This window comes from Phoca vitulina, unplaced genomic scaffold, assembly GCF_004348235.1.
Source record: "Phoca vitulina isolate PV1807 unplaced genomic scaffold, GSC_HSeal_1.0 scaffold11, whole genome shotgun sequence".
Lineage (NCBI taxonomy): Eukaryota > Metazoa > Chordata > Mammalia > Carnivora > Phocidae > Phoca > Phoca vitulina.
Genome location: NW_022589714.1, coordinates 45,199,294 through 45,218,204, shown reverse-complemented (window position 1 = coordinate 45,218,204; position 18,911 = coordinate 45,199,294). Strand labels below are relative to the sequence as shown.

The 18,911-nt window shown below is 45.5% G+C and overlaps 1 protein-coding gene across 1 annotated transcript in view; it reads left to right on the top strand.

Moving 5' to 3' along the window:
- The window catches only part of CMTR1 (cap methyltransferase 1), a 49,695-nt gene that overhangs the window by 10,708 nt on the left and 20,076 nt on the right, over window positions 1-18,911 (top strand). Inside the window, exons 3-13 of the mRNA XM_032409897.1 lie at window positions 636-787; window positions 2,636-2,794; window positions 5,470-5,562; window positions 6,981-7,052; window positions 8,204-8,298; window positions 8,418-8,490; window positions 13,095-13,293; window positions 14,084-14,202; window positions 16,219-16,315; window positions 16,639-16,771; window positions 17,500-17,679. Of these exons, the coding sequence (XP_032265788.1) occupies window positions 636-787; window positions 2,636-2,794; window positions 5,470-5,562; window positions 6,981-7,052; window positions 8,204-8,298; window positions 8,418-8,490; window positions 13,095-13,293; window positions 14,084-14,202; window positions 16,219-16,315; window positions 16,639-16,771; window positions 17,500-17,679 (1,372 nt within the window). The remainder of the gene's footprint in view (window positions 1-635; window positions 788-2,635; window positions 2,795-5,469; window positions 5,563-6,980; window positions 7,053-8,203; window positions 8,299-8,417; window positions 8,491-13,094; window positions 13,294-14,083; window positions 14,203-16,218; window positions 16,316-16,638; window positions 16,772-17,499; window positions 17,680-18,911) is intronic.

The window sequence follows — 18,911 nt, the reverse complement described above, 5'->3', positions numbered from 1 at the left end:
CCTGGGTGGCTCAGTTGTTAAGCGTCTGCCTTCGGCTCAGGTCATGATCCCAGGGTCCTGGGATCGAGTCCCGCATCGGGCTCCCTGCTTCGCGGGGAAGCCTGCTTCTCCCTCTCCTACTCCCCCTGCTTGTGTTCCCTCTCTCACTGTGTCTCTCTCTGTCAAATAAATAAATAAAATCTTAAAAAAAAAAAAAAGAATTGTTGAAAATGGAGCTAGGTATCCATGTTTGGAAGTTGATGTTCAAATAATAAGCAGCAGAAATAACAATCGTATCTTCAATAAATGCATTTTATATTTGACGGTGTACTTTCAAACACATTATTTCATTTTCATACAAACCCATGAGGTAGGTATTACCGTCTCAGTTTTATAGGAGAAAAATTGAAAGGGTGGGACAGGACACCTGATATTTTGAGCTCCCATCGTGTGTCAGGTACCATTAGGAACTTTTAGTGACTTGCCCAAGATAACATAGTAAGAGGTAGAGAATACAGTTAACCCTGGGTCATTTTATGAAGTTGATGTATGTAATGCATATACTGAACACTAGTTGAATAAATGAAACTTGGACTTCTTGAGGATACTTGGTGCCCTAAACTCACCTGAGCATTTTCTTTTTTTTTCTTTTCCAGCATCTACCACGAGCCTAAGTGGGTCTGACAGTGAGACTGAGGGGAAGCAACATAGCTCTGACTCTTTTGACGATGCATTCAAAGCAGACTCCCTTGTGGAGGGAACTTCTTCTCGCTATTCCATGTATAATAGTGTCTCCCAGAAGCTTATGGTATGTCAGTGCTTGGGTTGGGTTTCTAAAGCTCCACCAGCAGAATAAGAGAAGGGAAATTGTATTGGTGTGAAAAGAAGAAAAGCTATGGCATGAGTTTTTCCTCTGCTTTCCAGCTACTGAAATTTAGTAGAGTGTGTGGCCCCCTTAATAGAAATATCTGTCACATCTGAATCATCCATGGGAAGTGGCTGTGCAGGCCTACTTGTCCTGTCTTGTCCAGAGCTGGATCACCCTTTGGTCTCCTTAGTAATGAAAGCTTACCATGAGTACACGTGAACGTACTTCCCTGCACATGGACATGTGTGGTTGGGTAAAGATGCTTCATGATGTGAGTTTTTGCTCTAGTGAATGATCTCAAGAGAAATGACTAAAATCCTGCTCACTCCTGAGTGCCCAAAATAAATGAGAGTAGTACAATCTTTTATATGACTTTGAAAAGAAGGTCCAGTTTTCCTTCCCAAATTCTATACCCCATTGATATACCAGAAGAAGGAAAGTGACTAGGAAGACCTGCTCGCTTTCCTGATCAAACTTCAGTGTAAGTGCACAAAGGTTAGGGAAATCCAAGTTTGCTTTCTGGCTAGCTTTAATATTATAGGTATTTAACTCCTCCATTTTCTTTTGGATTCATTTAAGAATGAGAACTGCCACTTCTGAGGTCATAGGATTCTAGTTTGGGGGCCACAAATTTTGGGGAAGTGGACAATGGGGAGGTTTGTGACTTTTGTTTTTGTTTTTAAAGATTTATTTATTTATTTGAGAGAGAGAGTGGGAGGGCGGGGGCAAAGAAAGAGAGGGTACCCCTCAGTCAGCCTTTTTGACCTGGGGAGAGATTTATGGCTACTATAGGAATTCTGTCCAACTCTTGAGTTGGTAATGCCCCTTCCAAAGGGAATATAGACCTTCAAGGGGGGATTACATTTTCTTAGGATTGGAGTTATTTTATCAGACAAGGATCCTTGGGGTTTGGGATTTGGGTCTCTGATTTTGGGGGTATATAACTGGGCCCAGTGACTCTAGAGTTTAGTATGAGCTTATGGACAGTTGTGACATTTAAAAAAATGTTCCCAGGGCGCCTGGGTGGCTCAATCAGTTAAGTGTCTGACTCTTGGTTTCAGCTCAGGTCATGATCTCAGGGTCGTGAGACTGAGCCCCGCATTGGGCTCTGTGCTGGGCGTGGAGCCTGCTTGGGATTCTCTCTCTCCCTCTCCCCCACCCCCCCCGCCTCAAAAAAGAAAAAAAAGAAAGTTTCTGTCCAGTATCTTATGGTACTTATGGTACTTATGGTACTTATGGTCCATACCTCAATTTTACATGAAGTGAGTTTTCAGTTAATATCTTGATTAAGTGGGCTCCTGCAAGCCCTCATTGTCTTTACCTAATAAGGTTATTTGAGTGGCTGAGGATAAGGTAGAGTTGCTGCTTGAAGCAGTTCCATTGTAAATTATGTTCTCTTTATCAACTCAACTCTAGATCTACTTTTCACTTAATCAGACAAATTAATTGGAAGGGTAGTTGTGCAGATGTCCAATGAGATTCATTAAGTGCTCTTGGTGCTTTTAATTACAGCTATGAGGTGCCTTCTCATTTATCCAACTTCTGGTTGCCCTAGACTTTCACCTCCAGAGTAGATAGCCACTGGGCCCACAGTTAAACTGCAGTTACTTATTTATGCTTATTTTCTTCATTAGGCTAGATGGAAAACTTCCAGCCTTACTCCTCTGTTTCTCAGACTTTAGCATAATATCTGACACATGGTAGGGGCTGAGTAAATGTTTGTTTATATAAGTGCTCCATTATTATCTGTTTATTTATATAAATGCTCTTATTTTGTCTCTTTTTCAGGCCAAGATGGGCTTCAGGGAAGGTGAAGGATTGGGTAAATACAGCCAGGGTCGGAAGGACATCGTTGAGGCCTCTAATCAGAAAGGTCGAAGAGGCTTGGGTCTGACACTGCAAGGCTTTGATCAAGAGCTGAATGTGGACTGGCGAGATGAGCCAGAGGTAACTGGTGAGGGGAGGAGGAGACAGGAAAGCCAACTTGTGTTTTCATATGCATGGTTTAAGTAGCCATGTTAACAAACTAGAAGTCTCCAGAGGCAGTGGGAATTAGAACTGAGTTTTTACATGGAAGGTACTGCAGATGTCTGGAATGGAAACAGGAGAAAGATACTGGGGGAGATATGCTAGGGTGTGGATTTGTTTTCTATTAAAGACCAGTGGGTAGAAGATGCTGGAAGGCAGAGTTTGGCTCCAGAAAGGACTTTAATAAATAGATACACCTTTCCACTAGTGGCTAAGGTACCTCACAAGGTAATGAGTTCCCTCTGCTGAAAGGCTTCAAAGGGGTTGAATGAGGACCCGCTCTCCCATTGGGTGAATGACTGGATTAGGTGCCCTCTAATGTCCTGCACCTCTACAGGTTTATGGCACCCCAGCTCTATGTAGGTGTGTGTTTGTACTGCATAGCTTTCCTCTTGTGGGTTTAGTCTGCTTATCTGCTTGGATACCAGTTTGTTTTAACCCCAACTACCAAAAGAGACTCCTATCCTTTTTCATGGCACAGATGATGTTGAGATTTTATTTTTATTCATTTATATATGTCCTATCTTATTTCACAGAGGATTCAAAGTGGGTATAATGAAACAAAAATAATGATGAAATATTGCCATTATAGAGTTGAAACTAGAGAAAATAGAACACAAATGTCTCGTCTTCTACGTAGCTGGTGTAGTTGAGCTTCACATGTGCTCTGAACTCTGGAGAATTGATATTTTATTTGTCTCTCTGATGTTCCAGTTCAGGAAAGAACTCCCATGAATTGCACATGATAAAAGCCTAATAAGCCTTCAGAGTAAGATGCTGACAAGCCAGGAGCTAATGGCTTCTGGTGGTGGTCCTGCTGTGTTGCCTTGTAGTTGTGGGGAGTCGAGACCAGCAGAATAGCAGATGAGACAGTGCAGAATAGGGTAAATATTTGTGATTGGTTTTTACCTCAGAAATTCATGGTGCTTTTCGTGTCCTCATTTGTATGAAAACCAGTAAAGAATCCTGATCCTCATAGTGGGGCAGAATTAGAATTAACTTAGCTAAACTCAGAATCTCAAATTCACCTATAAAATCTCTACTTTTAATGGAGACAGGCTATTGAAATCCCTTTTTGAGGCAGGGCTCTCCTAATTATCATTTACCGTGAATCAGTTTTTCTCCTACAAAAGATGCCCTATTTCTTGGTTACGAGTTTGGCTTAACTATTAGTTGGTATCCACTTCTTTAAGGGAGATGAGTCTGGGTCGCCTCAGGTGACTGTCCAGTCCTGGAGTCACTGCAGAGGAAGTGCCTGGTGGCTTCTGCAGCGCAGGATTTTAGAGTGCAAGGTTTGACCCTTCAGACAGAGTCCACTTTGCAGTCCATTTTTGCTCTTGATGTTCACGCTTCTATGGGGAGATTGAGTCTGGATTATTCTCTCCAAAGGGACATCCCAAGTGTACATGCGCTTTCTTCCCCATAGAGTTTATAACTTATAACCATTTATAAGTTGTTAAAGGTGATGGATTTGACTGAGGGTGGGGGGTGGGGGGAGCCATGATTCACTGCCAGATTCATTGACAAAAGGGCTTCCGTAAATTTTTAAACTTTTTCTCTGTTGTTGATGGTTGGCTTGCCCTCAAGACCTTGCATTGTGTTACCATTTTATGCCTTTCAGAGCATGTAATATTACCTTTGATCACATTGCTTCAATTTGCAATGGTGAATCTCTTCTCCACACTTGCTTGGGAGGCAGGGTGTAGAGCTGCCATGCAGGTTAGTCACCTGTTTAGGTTTTATAATCCATGTCTCTAGCTCAGTGAACATAGTCCTGGCTGCACCTTAGAATCATCTGGGGTCTTCTAAAAAATGTGATTATACCCAGTTTCTGCCTCAGACTGACAGAGTCATATACTCTGAGGGTGAGGCCTTGTTATCTATCAGTACTTTTTAAAAGAACAGCAGAGGGATGCTTGGCTAGCTAAGTTGATGGAGCATGCAACTCTTGATCTTAGGGTTGTGAGTTTGAGCTCCATGTTGGGTGTAGAGATTACTTAACAATAAATAAAGTCTTTAAAAAAAAAAAAAAGACTGCAGATATTTCTAATGTGTAATGTAATTCAAAAATTAAGAGAAAGCACCATTGAGATGCCAGTTTCTGCCCTGGGAATAAATAGGCAAGGAATCCTATTTGTGAATAACACTTTGAAAGGCATCAGGAGGTGAGACTCATTGCCATTGGGTCTTCCTGGTATAATTACCTTTTCATAGACTTATATCCTGTGTGTACTTCTCTGTGTCCCCAGTGCTATGATTGTAGGCCCCTGGGTCAAGGACCATGTCTTTTTAACTGCATTCTGAGTACTTAGCCCACAGTACCTATTTATGAAATAATATTGGAACAAATGAAAGAAACTTTGAAGTTTGGGAAGTTGCTGAAGATTCAAACTAGAACTGTATCTGGCCTTCCAAAGTTAACCTTCAGTGTCCTGGCTCAGTTCTCATGTCTGACCAGCACATTTGGCCTCAGCTTCCCAGGCCCTTCCATCTGTCTGAGTCCCTTTTGATTGTTTTGGGGAAGCCCTGGCAAGTTGGGGCATAGCCCTGAGGGGCCATCTTCCCTGACTGACTTGCCTCTTTTTTGTTTGTAGCCCAGTGCCTGTGAGCAGGTGTCATGGTTTCCAGAATGTACCACTGAAATTCCTGACACTCAGGAAATGAGCGATTGGATGGTTGTGGGAAAGGTAGGATTTCAGGAAAATGTACCCTGAATTCTTGGCACTTACCTCCTGACTTTTCTTCTTGAGTCCAGTGTGTATGTATGTATACTCATAGTTTAAGAAAAATGTGAATCTGACCATTCTGGCAAGAATAAAGTTTTGTCAAGATGGTGTGTCAAGGGTTTTACAGATATGCCCCTGGGAGATGTGACAGGGTTTTTTTCTCCTAGTCATTTAACTTGCAAGGCAGCACAAAATGCATAACTTCTGTCTTCCTCATGGATGCTTTTTAGAGTAGATTATACATTTGTGTATATTCTGGTCACTGCTGGGCACTGTTCCAGGTAGATGAAAAGACACTGTCCCTGTCCTCTGAAAATAATGAGGGAGTTTTTACAGAGGGAATTTGTTTAATCTCCTTCTGGAAAACTAAGAATAAAGTACATAGCTACCAAATCAGTATGGTCTAGAGAGCAGTTCTCAAAGTGTAGGGCCCCCTGGGGATCTCCCAAGACCCTTTCAAGGGCTCTACAGGGTCAAAGTTATTTTCATAATGGTACTGGAAAGTTACTTGCTTTTTTTCACTCATTCTGTCACAAGTGTCCAGTGGAGTCTTCCAGAGGCTATATCACTACCAGTTGAATGCAAATGCAGAGAGGAGATTCTAGCCATCTTATATTAAGCCAGATAGTAAGAGCTTTGTAAAAATGAAAAACAGTGCCACTCTTCTCATTAAAAGTCTTTTGGGGAAATATAGTTATTTTTCATAAAAATATGTTATTTATGTTAACATAATGCATTCTTTTACACTGAATAAATAAGAATGGTCTCAGTTTCTAATAATGTTGATATGTATATATCCCCCACATAAACAAAAGCTCTTTGGGGTCCTCAGTGGTTTTGAAATATGTAAAACTTGAGAACACCCAAGTTTGAACATCATTTGTTTAGAGATAGCCTCACTCAGCCATGAGGTTGGATTTGACACCCCTGTGAGGGTCTCTTGAGCCCTTGTTATCTCTGATGCTACCAGGTCAGTGCCTGGTGCCCTACAGTTGTAGCCCTCACAGATCAGGAGGCTTCCTGGTTGAAGGACCGGTTTCTGTCATTTAGGGCAGTTTCCATCCTTCTGCCTCCATGCTCTGGGGGCAGACAGCTTGAATGTTTCCTTCCTGTTTGCTTTTCTCAGCCTCAGCATTCATGAGTCTTGTATCCATATGGTGCTCTAGTCAGAGCACCCAGGGGGCTGCTTCATCTCACAGCCATCTGGAGCATAGCCAGAGGGATTTAGGATTTTCTCTTTCCCGCCCCTCAGGGATTGATGTTCTTGGCAGAGACTCAAGCCCCTTCTTGCTCTACTCACTTAGAACCCTCGTTTCTCTATTCATTCCCCCAACTGCAATCATACGTGGTCATTATCGATTATTTTCTTCTTTCTGTAGAGAAAGATGGTTATTGAAGACGAGACAGAGTTTTGTGGGGAAGAGCTGCTTCACAGTGTGTTGCAGTGTAAGGTAAGGCCTGTGGCTAGAGCTGGGCTGGAAAACCTTGTGTGAGGGCATGTGCTGGGCTCTTCTAGTTCTTTTAAATTGGTTGGGGGTTGGGGGGGCTAAAGTTTAGCTAAGATTTTTCTCCGAAATGTGAGATGTGTGGCTTGCTACATTTCTCCAATGTATCCTTTTTCCTGGGGCCTTGTAGTGTTGTGCTGTCCCTGTGGTCAGTAGCCAGGAAAGGCTCCACTTAACCTCAGTGGGTCGGTTCATCACGGTCCTGAGGGGGCCTGGCTTAGTGAAAGGTTTGGAATCATTCTTTAGTGTCAGATAGACCTGAATTCACATCCTTGTTTTGTAACTTTCTTGCTGTGTGACCTTGGGCCAGTTGCTTTAGCTGCTCTGAATTTGAGTTCCTCATCTGTAAAATGGGGAGAAAATACTTCCCGGGATTGTTGTGAGAATTAAATGGGATAGTCAGTGTGAAGCTCCTAACACACTGGGCAAATGTTAGTCTCTCCTTGATAGCTTTTGGTGTGAGTTTGTGTCAGGAAGTACATTGCCCAGGATGAGCCAGGGAAACTCTGAGGAAGAAATGGGTTGGAGAAGAAGCCTCAGCCCAGCCTCACCAAATTAATTTTTTTTGCAGGCAGAGGGTTGGGAATATCCTTAAGGTGACTGGAACTCAGGTGAAGTGAGGCTTTTTTTTTTCTCAGGGAGAAAATTGGAGAAGGGAAAAGGGATCCCTACTGTGTGGGTAGGTGCCATCACAAAACACTGGTCTTGGTTTGCTTTGCCCTCTGAGTGAGCCTTAATATCAGTACTCTGGTCCCTTGGAAAGTTGCTGCTGGAGTGGAGAGACAGATTTGCTCTGAGGATTTGTGATGCCAACAGGTGACTCTGTGCCTACCCACAGGTGCCATTTATTAACCACTTTGCAGGGACGTGCTTACATTTTATTTATTTATTTATTTCTTACCACTTCACAGGTGAGGTGGTTGAGGGTCAGAGAGATTGAGCAATTTGTCTAGGGTCACACAACTGGTCACTTCAGAGCTGGGATGCAGCAGTATTGTAGCTCTTCCAGGGCTAAGTTGGGCTCCTCAAGCTCTTAAGTCCCCTGTCCCATCCTGGAGAGTGATGCTCACCTCGAGGTTCTGATTCTCTTTGGGCAGAGTGTGTTTGATGTCCTGGATGGGGAGGAGATGCGGCGAGCTCGGACCCGGGCCAATCCCTACGAGATGATCCGAGGAGTCTTCTTCTTAAACAGGTTTGCTGACATTCCCCACCTCTGCCCTCCCCTGACATGCACTGTTCTACCTTTTCGTCTCAGCCTCAGCTTTCCATACATCTGGTGTATTGAATTGTGTTTTTCCATCTTTATTTCAGGGCAGCGATGAAGATGGCAAACATGGATTTTGTGTTTGATCGCATGTTTACAAATCCACGGGACTCTTGTGGGGTGAGAACAAGATTCTTTGTCTGAATTCATAGTGCTAAATGGGCTTACGCTTCAGTGGCCCAGAAATTGCCATTTGTGCAATGCTAGGAGGATATTCCTGCTCTATGAGAGAGACTTTGCTTTGAGCTTCTCAAATTAGGTCCCATGGTGCTTCCTATGGTCCCAGGGATGCTCCAGTGAGCAGTTGTCTCTAGGGCTTCAGGCCCAGAATTGTAGCCCCCAACTCTGCAGATCCTGCTGCTCACCCCAGGTGGAGGAGGGTAGGGCTTGCAGCAGTGGAAAGGGACATTTCTGGGCAAAATCAGCAGTTGTGACATCTGTAGGCCTAGGGAGCAGGGAGGGGGAAGGTATGAGATAGAGCGTGGGCCCTCCTCCTGCATCCATTCAACTTGTATTTATCCAGCTCCTACCATGTGCCAGGCACCAGGAATATAATTTTGAATGAGATAGATGTGATCCCTTCCCCCGTGGCACTTAGGTTCTGGACGTTCTGGTGGATTCGAGAACTGGCAAGGGTGCAGGGTGGGGATGTTTGTAAAGCCTTTCTGTGGAGCCTTTCAGTTGCTGCCAGGGTGAGTATGTGGACATTACAGTGAACCTGTTTTCCAAATTCAAACTTGTGACATCATCTGATTGGGTGTTGTGGCTGGTATGAGAAGGGGGTGCTTGGGGAAATGTGATATGAGTATTGAATGAAATGTGGGCACCTGGGTCCTTTCACTGGTCTATTTAAAATCAGTATCCTGTCTGAAAATCTAGGCTGTGTTGTTCAGTGAGGGGTTGTGGGGCAGGAAGTACAGCACTGACATCGCAGGTGGTGTCACTTAAGTTCATCCCTTCTTTGGGTCTCATCTGCCTCATCCCTGAAATTAGCCCTACTAACGTGTCAGAGGGTTGGGGGAGGACCAGAGGCCCTTAAGATCTGTTCCAGTTCTAAGATCTGTGATTTCAGATGTGGCCACTTCCCTTTCTGCCTTTCTGAACCAGCTTTGTGTGGGATCATAATTACTAGATTTTGGCCCTTCTCAAGAAGTGGTAGAGCAAAATGATTTTCTACTCTGCTACATCTCATTCCTCTGAACACAGACACACCATAATGATAGAGAAAGAAAAAAGGAAATTTCATTCTAGCATTCCCTTCAGGGTTTCAAAGCACTTTTACTCAGTCCCAGAAAGTTAGTTCTCTTTGACAGTGAGGGGTCAGGAGCCAGCTGTACCCAGACCTCTTTCTGCTTCACTCACTCTCCTTCCACTAGGCCCCCTGATTATCTACCCGCTGAAGGAACTTATTTTCCAAATTCTTTAATGTTTCAGTTCCACCTGCCTAACTGCTTCCCTCCATGCTGGCAAAACTGGCATTGGACCCCTCCAGCCTGTACTCATTTCTCTCTCCCAGGTCTCCCTCCCTGTTTTCCAGGACCAGCAGGCAGCACAAAAGGGCTCTTGGAATTAGCATCTTGAGAAAATTAGGTTGATACAATGTTGGTTTAATTTTCTGAGCTCCAAATGATTTCCTTTAAACCCCTGCCTGGCAGAGGAGCTCTGTCAAGCTGCTGGGAAGTCACAGGATCATTTTGGGCTCTTGAATGTAAACGCCTCCAGCAGCTGGGATCTGGTTATTGTCTTTTGCTGTCAGGAAAGTGAAGGAGGCACCAGGGTTGTACCATTCAGGTCAAGGGTGGAGATGTTAGTTACATAGGAAAAGGTAGCTGTGTTTGTAACGCTTCAGGCACCTTCTTGACCTGAACTGATTGTTAGTGGCTATGGAGAATTGCCCTTTCAGAGATATTTCTCTGCACTCCACTATAAAAAGTGATTTCTCTCCATCCCTAGTGTTTTCTTCTCTCTTTTCCCCTGAGGACCAGAGTGACAGCCAAGCCCAGCAGGCTTGGTGTGTTTTTTAGGTGAGCAGAGATGCTCTAGAGCAGTTACCAGCAGAGATGGGAGTGGCTGAAGGCCCAGACACACACCCGAGTTTGCTAGGGTCTCAGTGGTTCTTGGATCAGGCAAATTTTAGAATAAGAGCATGGAGAATTTGAAGCTTGGGTAGGTGTGGGGAGATTGGAGGTGGGTGGCAGAGGGGATTATGAGGTTTTTCACTGGCATTCTGGTTTTTTGGGTTGTGGTGAAAGGAGAAAAGAGACTAGGTGGGGAAACAAATTGTAAACAAGAATTGGAAGAGACAAGGGAAAAAAGGGAGTTTAGATTCTTTGGGTATATGCTAGCATATAATAAACCGTAACATTATGTGCGGGCTTTGTGTGCCTGGGGATATTGCTGAGGTAAGTAAATGTTGTCTGTGAAGCCTTACAGGAGACAAAAACTGAATGTGGATCTTTGAGTTGCGATGGTATCTTAGAGGAAATTAGACAGCACTTAAAAAGTGCCCACTGAGCTTGGAGTACTGCATGAGGCGATGGAAAAGGACAAAAGTTTTGACTCCAAGGAAGTTGATCCAGTTGGATGTTGTATCATCTTATGTTTGTTTAGTATTTATAGTTTTTAAGCGTCTTTGACATATGGTACTTCAATCCCACAACAGCCTTGAGAACCTACATTAGTCCCAGTTTACAGTTGAGGGAGCTCAAGCTTACAGGTGTAAATTATATGCTGCCCTTAACTGCACAGCCGATAAGTGGCAGAGGTGAGAACTCTAGCTGTCCGTTCTATGAAAAGACCTTCTGGCCGTGACCTGTGAGGGCCACATGTCTAAAATCAAAGAATGAGATCATACTTACGCCCTCTTTTTGGAGGTGAGATTCTTTCATTGATTCATTTTCCTTCCTTCACCCAGTCTTCCTCTGGGCCAGTGTCTCGCTGGGAAAGCCTAGAGCCTGGGGCTAGGCATGGCCAGTGGTAAGGAACGTTATTTTTCCTCTTTTCCAGTGTGTGCAGGCCTTAAACTTGTGACCCTTGCCTCATTACCACTGTGCTGCCTAGAAAACGCTACATAATGTTCTCAGCAAATGCCATTAGGTCTTTTTTTGTGTGCAAATGAATATAATCCAAAAATGTGAATAATTGATGGCTCAGGAACAAAGAATACTGGGCTAGATTGGTGGAGAAGAAGAGAAAGAACTGATATATCTCAGCATGCCTGGGTGGGCTTGTCAGAGGATGATGAAGTTTATTTTTAGCTAAAGTCAGTTTCTCCAGAGAGTTCTTCACTGTTTTGATAAAGCTGGATAGCTATCAGCAGAGGCAGGGCCCTTTTCACCCAGAAAGTGACTAGATTGTGAACATTAGTATTTTCCATTTCTTTCTTAAAACTATTTCTCCTGAAGCTTTCTGATCTTTATCTAGCAGTTACAGAACTCTGGACAAGTACTCAGCCATGACAAACCTATGGAGAGGGAAGGCCGAGCTGCCTAAGCTCCTTCTCGCTGGATATTCCTCAGGGTCCTCTGTAGTCACCTGTTCTAGAGCTCAACCTCTTGTCACCAGTGCAGATGGTATATCCCCTCTGCCTTGGAGCCAGGTTGGGACAAGTAGAATTCACCCTTTATGACCAGGTGTATAAAAGAGAAACTATGGGCCAGTGCTGGGTTCAGCGTAAATTTCAGATTAAGAGTTAAAAGGTACCGGAGTGACCAAACCTATAATCCAGTAAAAATTCAAATGATTATTGTAATTTAGTTATTTCTGAGGTGGGCGGGTACTCTGGGGTTGCCCGGAGGCTGCACACCAGGGTCTCCTTCTCCCTCTCCTTGTCAGCCTCTAGCCCTCCACTGCCGCCCCATGCACCTGGCTAAGGGAGGGGCAAAGGCAGGGGAAGGGAGTGCAAAAGAGGAGGAGACTCAGTGCACTGTGATATCTTGGATTGGATTCTAGAACAGAACAAAAACTGACGAAACCTGAATCAAGTTGAATTTAGTTAATAGCAGTGTACCAATGTTGGTTTCTTAGTTTTGACAAATGGCCATGTAAGATGTTAACAAAATTGGAATCTGGATGAGGAACATATGAGAACTCTGTCTTTGCGGGTTTTCTGTACATCTAAAATTATTCCAAAATAAAAAGTTAATTGGAAAAAAATAGGGAGAGCCAAGAAGGAAGGGGAGAAGGGGAGCAAAAGGCTGCGGTTTGGAAAGGTAGGCCCTGTGCCTGGGAGGGAGGTGTTAGAGCCCCTCAGGCTTTGGACAGGAAGACCTGAGTCTGGCAGTCGGGCTGACTGGATTCCGATTTAGCTTTGTTGCACACAGGCTGTGAACAGGTTGCTTTGTGTCTTGGTGTCTTTTTGTCCCTGTCTGTAAGTGGGGGATACAGCATCTATTCTGCTCAGTGGGACTCTTGTAAGGCAGGATATGGTAAGGAAAAGACTCTGAGAAATAAAAATGCATACTCAGATTCCTAGTAAGATGCTTTTATTAGGAGTCTGAGCCGGGCCCTATGGTTGAAGGCAGCAGGGGTGTTTTGAGGTGGGGATGGGCAACTCCAGAGGGCGGGGACCACGGAGGATACATATCCTGGGTGTTGTGGCCCCGGCGGGAGCTCTGCACTCTGCTTGCTGAAAGGCTCATTTTACTCCCCCTGCATTCTCCTTCCTGTTCCCCATTGAGCCAGACTTTTTCCCTTCCTCCCTTGTCCTCCACTTGCCTTTGCAGAAACCACTGGTAAAGGACCGGGAAGCTGAGCTTCTGTACTTTGCTGACGTCTGCGCAGGCCCAGGCGGTTTCTCAGAGTACGTGCTGTGGAGGAAGAAGTGGCACGCGAAGGGCTTCGGAATGACTCTGAAGGGCCCTAATGACTTCAAACTGGAGGACTTCTACTCGGCCTCCAGTGAGCTCTTCGAACCCTACTATGGTAGGGACATAGAGGAGGAGGGTACTGGGGGCGATGAGAGACCATCCTCTGTGGGGACTCTAGGTCAGAGGCAGTTATCCACTGGGCATGTTTGCTTTACTGGGTCTCTCAGCCTGGGGTTTCCAGTCCATGTCGTGAAGGTCTTGGTTCCCTCTAGACTGTCCCTTTTTACCCCCACACTTGTAGGATGCAGGTTAAACACTGCACTAGGCAAAACTCTCATCAAAACCATATTAAATCCTCTTTTCTTCTCTTGTGGTGACAGGAGATAATGAAACTGCCTGGTCTCCGGCTGAGAATGGCAGTTATTAACAAATACAAACCCCATGCCCATCTCCGGCACCATGCACCGGGGGTGGGATGCACTGGGTAACAGCTCAGCAGCCCCACAGCAGTCCCCTCCACTCTTTCTTGATTGCTGTGATTTGGCAGCAAATCCCAAGTTCTTTCGTAACAGTTCTTATTTAAAAATTGATACTGGTTTCTAAATGTAGGTGCTTTGAACACAACTTCAGTCTTGAAGAGGAAGGCCCTCTGTTTCATTTGATGACTCTTAGCTGGACAACTCATTTTGAATTCTGCTTTATTACAACAGGGCCCTGTTTTTGCCTCTTGGTCCATCACTGCAAGGCAGCTTTGCAGGATAGATCCTGCAGTGAATTGCTCCTCACAGGGCCTTTTCTCCTGGTCCTCGAGGAAAACCTGTGTTCACAGCCCCCAGAGAGCTTGTGTCCCAGCTCCTGGGATGCACAGGGTGGATGAGCTAAATGTGACTCTTGTGTCCTGCCAGGTGAGGGTGGGATTGATGGAGATGGAGATATTACCCGCCCAGAGAACATCACTGCTTTTCGGAATTTCGTCCTGGATAACACAGATCGCAAGGGTGTCCACTTTCTGATGGCTGATGGGGTAGGTGATATTCTCTCCATAGGGTGATGCTTTAGGGATTTAGCATGTTAAAGGTTTGTTTTGTTTTATTTGGTCTTTTGCTGCCCCAGACTGTGGTGGTTCACTATTCAGATAGTAGGGATGTATGATGTATGTTTTTATTCTTTTTGCACATATTTTCAATGATTCCTTTGTCAATGTTGTAATGTTGTGGACATCTTTGCTTGGAGCAAGTGGATTCTTGGCTCACTTCCTCAGAGGCCTTGGTTGGCTGTAAGAGATGGTAGGGGAGGACCATGACCAAGATGGACCAGGCAAAACTGATTGGAAAGAACATTTCCATCATTTGTCACCTGGGTGCAGCTCCTGGTAGAGGCTGTCCTTACACCCCTAAGCCTCTGGATGGCTGACAGATGACTACATAACCAAAGGCAGCAGCTCAGGGGAACCCACAGGAGGCTTTGTCAGTGGTTGGGCTGAAGTGAATATTCAGGGAGCCTTGTTCTTTGGGCAGCTGCTTGAGGTACAGAGGGCATTCCACTGTAGCTTCTTCACCTAGAAATCTGGTGCTGCAGGTAGTCTTTTCTGCAGTAAGCCACCACTTACTCTAAGAGGAATGACAGAGAATGTGGCAGTTGCTCCAGGGTCACATGGCTAGAATTGAGAAGAGCCTCAGAGCTCCTTGGGTGGCCTCTCAAGCAGTAACCACGTGGAAAGGTGAAGGAACGGGCAGGATGCCAGCATAGGATCTGAAGATGCCCTGGCTCACCAAAGCATTGTGCACGGCAGGGAACAGCAGAGACACAGGCTTGGGGGATAAAGAGGGAGGGGCTGCTCCCGCTGAGCAGATGTGGGGGCCTGCTAGTGCTTGGGAGGCAGTTGGTGCCATGTGGCAGCCAGAGTGCAGACTTGAGGGTTGTCTTTCTGCTTAGGCGATGTAGACAGGTGACTTGGGCTTTTTTTTTTTTTTTTGATTGACTCTACAAATAGACATGCATTTTGAGAAACATCATAAATCTGGAGGGCATTGCTGAACAATTTTGGATTCTGAGTCGTTTAGCTATTACCTTTGTAGGACTGAGTGAGGGAGACCTGGTCTGGCTGGAGCCAGCTGAACAGAGGTCAGCCTCCTTTACTTTTTAAAAAAATTATTGTGATAAAAAACACATACAGTGTACCATCTCAGCCATTTTTAAGTGTACAGTTCAGTAGTGCTAAGTATGTTCACGTTTTTGTGAAACAGATTTCCCTGCTTTTTTCCTTTTTGTGAAATTGAAACTCTATAGCCAGTAAACAACAACTCTCCTCTCCTCCTTCCTCCAGCCGCTGGCCTCCTTTACTTCTGTGTGAGCTTGGCTCTCTGCTCCCTGCTGGCATCTCACAAGGAGGGAGACCACTCCAGGAATAGCAAGGCACATTCTTTGAACAAACACCCTGGCTAGAGACCCTGACAGCTGGAGGGAGAGGCTCCATGGTCTTGAGACAGGAAGGGGGTTTTGGTCAGCAGAGAAAGAAAGATTACTGTGAGTGTCAGAGTAGTGCTAAGTTTTCTCCTGTCACCATACTGGGGCCTGTTCAGTGATCAGCATAGTGGCTGAGTAAGCCCAAGCAGAGTAGTCACACCACTCCCTGGCTCTTGGACTGACCAGGGCATTCTGTTTCCTATCTTGTAGTTGGCCTGTGACCAGCCAGTATTTTGCCTCTGTCCTCCCTTACTCTTCCCCTGGATTCCCACACGGGTTTTACAATTTTTTGGACCATCTCCTTGGAAAAATAGACTTGGTTCTGTCCCCTGGGAGCGATGAAGCAGCAGAAAGGCACTGTTCTACTCACCACGCCTGGGTCCTAGTGCTAGCTTCACCCAGGAGGCTACATGCCACCATGCCAAAGTAATTTAAACGCTGAGCTGTGTGTTTATCAGTCAGATGGTGGAAGTCAGTGAAAACACTTGAAGACGTCTCAGTGAAGATGGGGTAGGGATGAATGAAGTCCTCATCGTGTCTCTTTCCCGCTCTGATTCGTATCCTCTCATTTCAGGGTTTCTCAGTGGAGGGGCAGGAGAACCTGCAGGAGATCCTCAGCAAGCAGCTTCTGCTCTGTCAGTTCCTCATGGCGCTGTCTGTTGTCCGAACAGGTGACACTTCCTCAGCTCTCTCCCCAGCCTAGGACTCATTAGAGGCCCTATTGGGCAAGAGCATGTACAGGGCTTGGGAGTAAAACAAACAAAAAAACTGCTTATATCAGGTGACTCAATGAGGCTAAATGAGGAATTGAGGGAAGTAAGTGCTGTAGAATCCCCAAAGTCCCCTCTAAAGCTGAGTCTCCCCATTAAATTGCCTCTTTCAGCGGGCCCCGGTGGTGGGTTCTTGGCTTTGTCACACTTACTCCCTGAGATTACCTTACTGCCTCCTGGGGTAGAACCCACTGACTGCTCTTGGTGTTTTTGCTCTAATCTAGGAGGCCACTTCATCTGTAAAACCTTTGACCTATTCACCCCGTTTAGTGTGGGGCTCGTCTACCTGCTCTACTGCTGCTTCGAACGAGTGTGTCTCTTTAAGCCGGTCACCAGCCGTCCTGCCAACTCAGAGAGGTGAGGCCTTCCTCTCCAGTTTAATCAGACTAGTCGACTGCATGCTAGAACAGCACATCCTGATGCACCTCTCTGGCATAACTACTCAAGCTACATTAAAACCCTGATTTTAAGGATACAGTTAGAGCCAGTAGAAGGCAGGATTCGGATCCTAATGGTTCTGTGTGTGCCACTTCAGCCTCTGCCTCCTTCTCCACAAGCCTTATTCCTCACACTTAGGTGGGGGATCCTTGGCTTGGTCCAGGAAGGAGAAGATGACCAGAAGAAGGGGCACCTTGAGGGACATGGACTGGGCAAGGGCGAGGGGGCCGCCACCCAGAGGGCACTGTTGGCTTCCCAGTTGGGACACAGTACACAGTGCTCCTGCATAATGTGAGAGAAGATGTGGCCAGTCTGAATTGCTTAGGTGGCTTGTTAAAAACACAGGTTTCTGGGCCCCATTCCTGGAGAGTCTATTAATTAAGTCTGTAATTTAACAGACTCCCTAGTGATGGTAATGCAGCCAGCCTGGCACAGGGCGGTTGGGAACCACTGCTACAGAGGGTAGAAATACAGCCCAACATCAAAAGGAAAGAATTGAATTGAACTTTTGCAGCAGAGTCTGTGTGTGCTGTTCTTTGTGCATGGACTTAAGACTGTTTAGCTTTATGACTCAGCAAAGAGTTTGGGGAGGAGGAATGTGGGGGAGAAGCCCTTGCTCAGTGCACTGACAGGGTGTCTTCTGCCAGGTATGTGGTGTGCAAGGGCCTGAAGGTGGGCATAGATGATGTGCGGGATTACCTCTTCTCAGTCAATATTAAACTCAACCAGCTGCAGAACACTGATTCTGACGTCAACCTTGTGGTCCCCTTGGAGGTGATCAAGGGAGACCATGAATTTACTGACTACATGATACGATCCAACGAGAGGTAAGCAAACCGGGTGTTTTTTGCTGATGCCACTGGGGTATCAAGGAAGACCAGAGAACGAAGGACTGAATGACTAGCTCTTAGTATCACTTTGTCAATCCTAAAAAATTGGTAACTAGGATTGGTCTGCTTGTTCCAGGGCTCCTTGGACTTTGGGGACTCTCGTCCTACCCCCATGCCCTTCCCAAGGGTGGCCAGTGGGAACCTGGTTGGTACAGCCCTGCCCATGGGAGCCTGAGGATGATAGTGAAAACTAATAGATAGCAGCCTTGTCCTGTGTCCCTGGAGGCAGGAGTAACTGCTCTTTAATTGCTTCTGTGAAAGGCTGTCATGGTTGTTGCCTTGTGAAGCTCCCTGTCGGAGACAGGAGATGGCCAGGAAGCAAGGATGCAGCATGCTTTGGAAATTTCTGGTATTAAAGCTTTTTTTGCCAGTTCATGAATTCCCCAGACAGGTGATCTGAATGCTGTTTTGTTTTGTTTTAAACCTTCTTTGATCCCCTCCTTCCCCCTTGCTGTTACTGGTAATAATTTAAAAGTAGTGACAGTGGTTCTGTTTTCTAAGTGGGCAGGCCTGAGAGAAAAGTTTTCTGAGGTATGTTGGAGAGTTGTATAGTAGCAGTGAGTCAGTAGAAGTGCTTTCTCACAGGGCAAAACAGGCGTTGGAAAGGTCATTTCTAAGTCACAGTCCCGACTCCTAGAGAAGTTTGAAGGTATAGGCCCTGGAGAATCACAGAAGAGGAAGTCTTTACCCATTTATCCATCATCCTACAGTATTTTAACTTTGCACAGTACTGCCACATAAGTGCTCTCATCTTGATGGGAGATACCAAGGTGGAGCAGATACTGAGCTTCAGCATGCTGTCCCGAACCGGTCTAGAGTCAGCAAAACCATGGCTTTGTAACGTTTTTGGACTTCTTTTGCTGAACTGTGTTGCCATCTGCTATGAGCGTGTATGGATGCATGGCAGAGCTGGACTTCTCAGGGGAGCCTGGGTGGCTCAGTCAGTTAAGCGTCTGCCTTCGGCTCAGGTCCTGGGATCAGGCCCTACGTCAGGCTCCCTGCTCAGTGGGGAGTCTGCTTCTCTCTCTCCCCCTACCCCTCCACCCCACTCATGTTCTCTCTCTCGCTCACTCTCTCTCAAATAAATAAATAATCTTAAAAAAAAAAACAAAAAACAAAAAACTGGACTCTCAGTGTTCCCAATAGTGCAGTGTTTAAGCAATCCTATA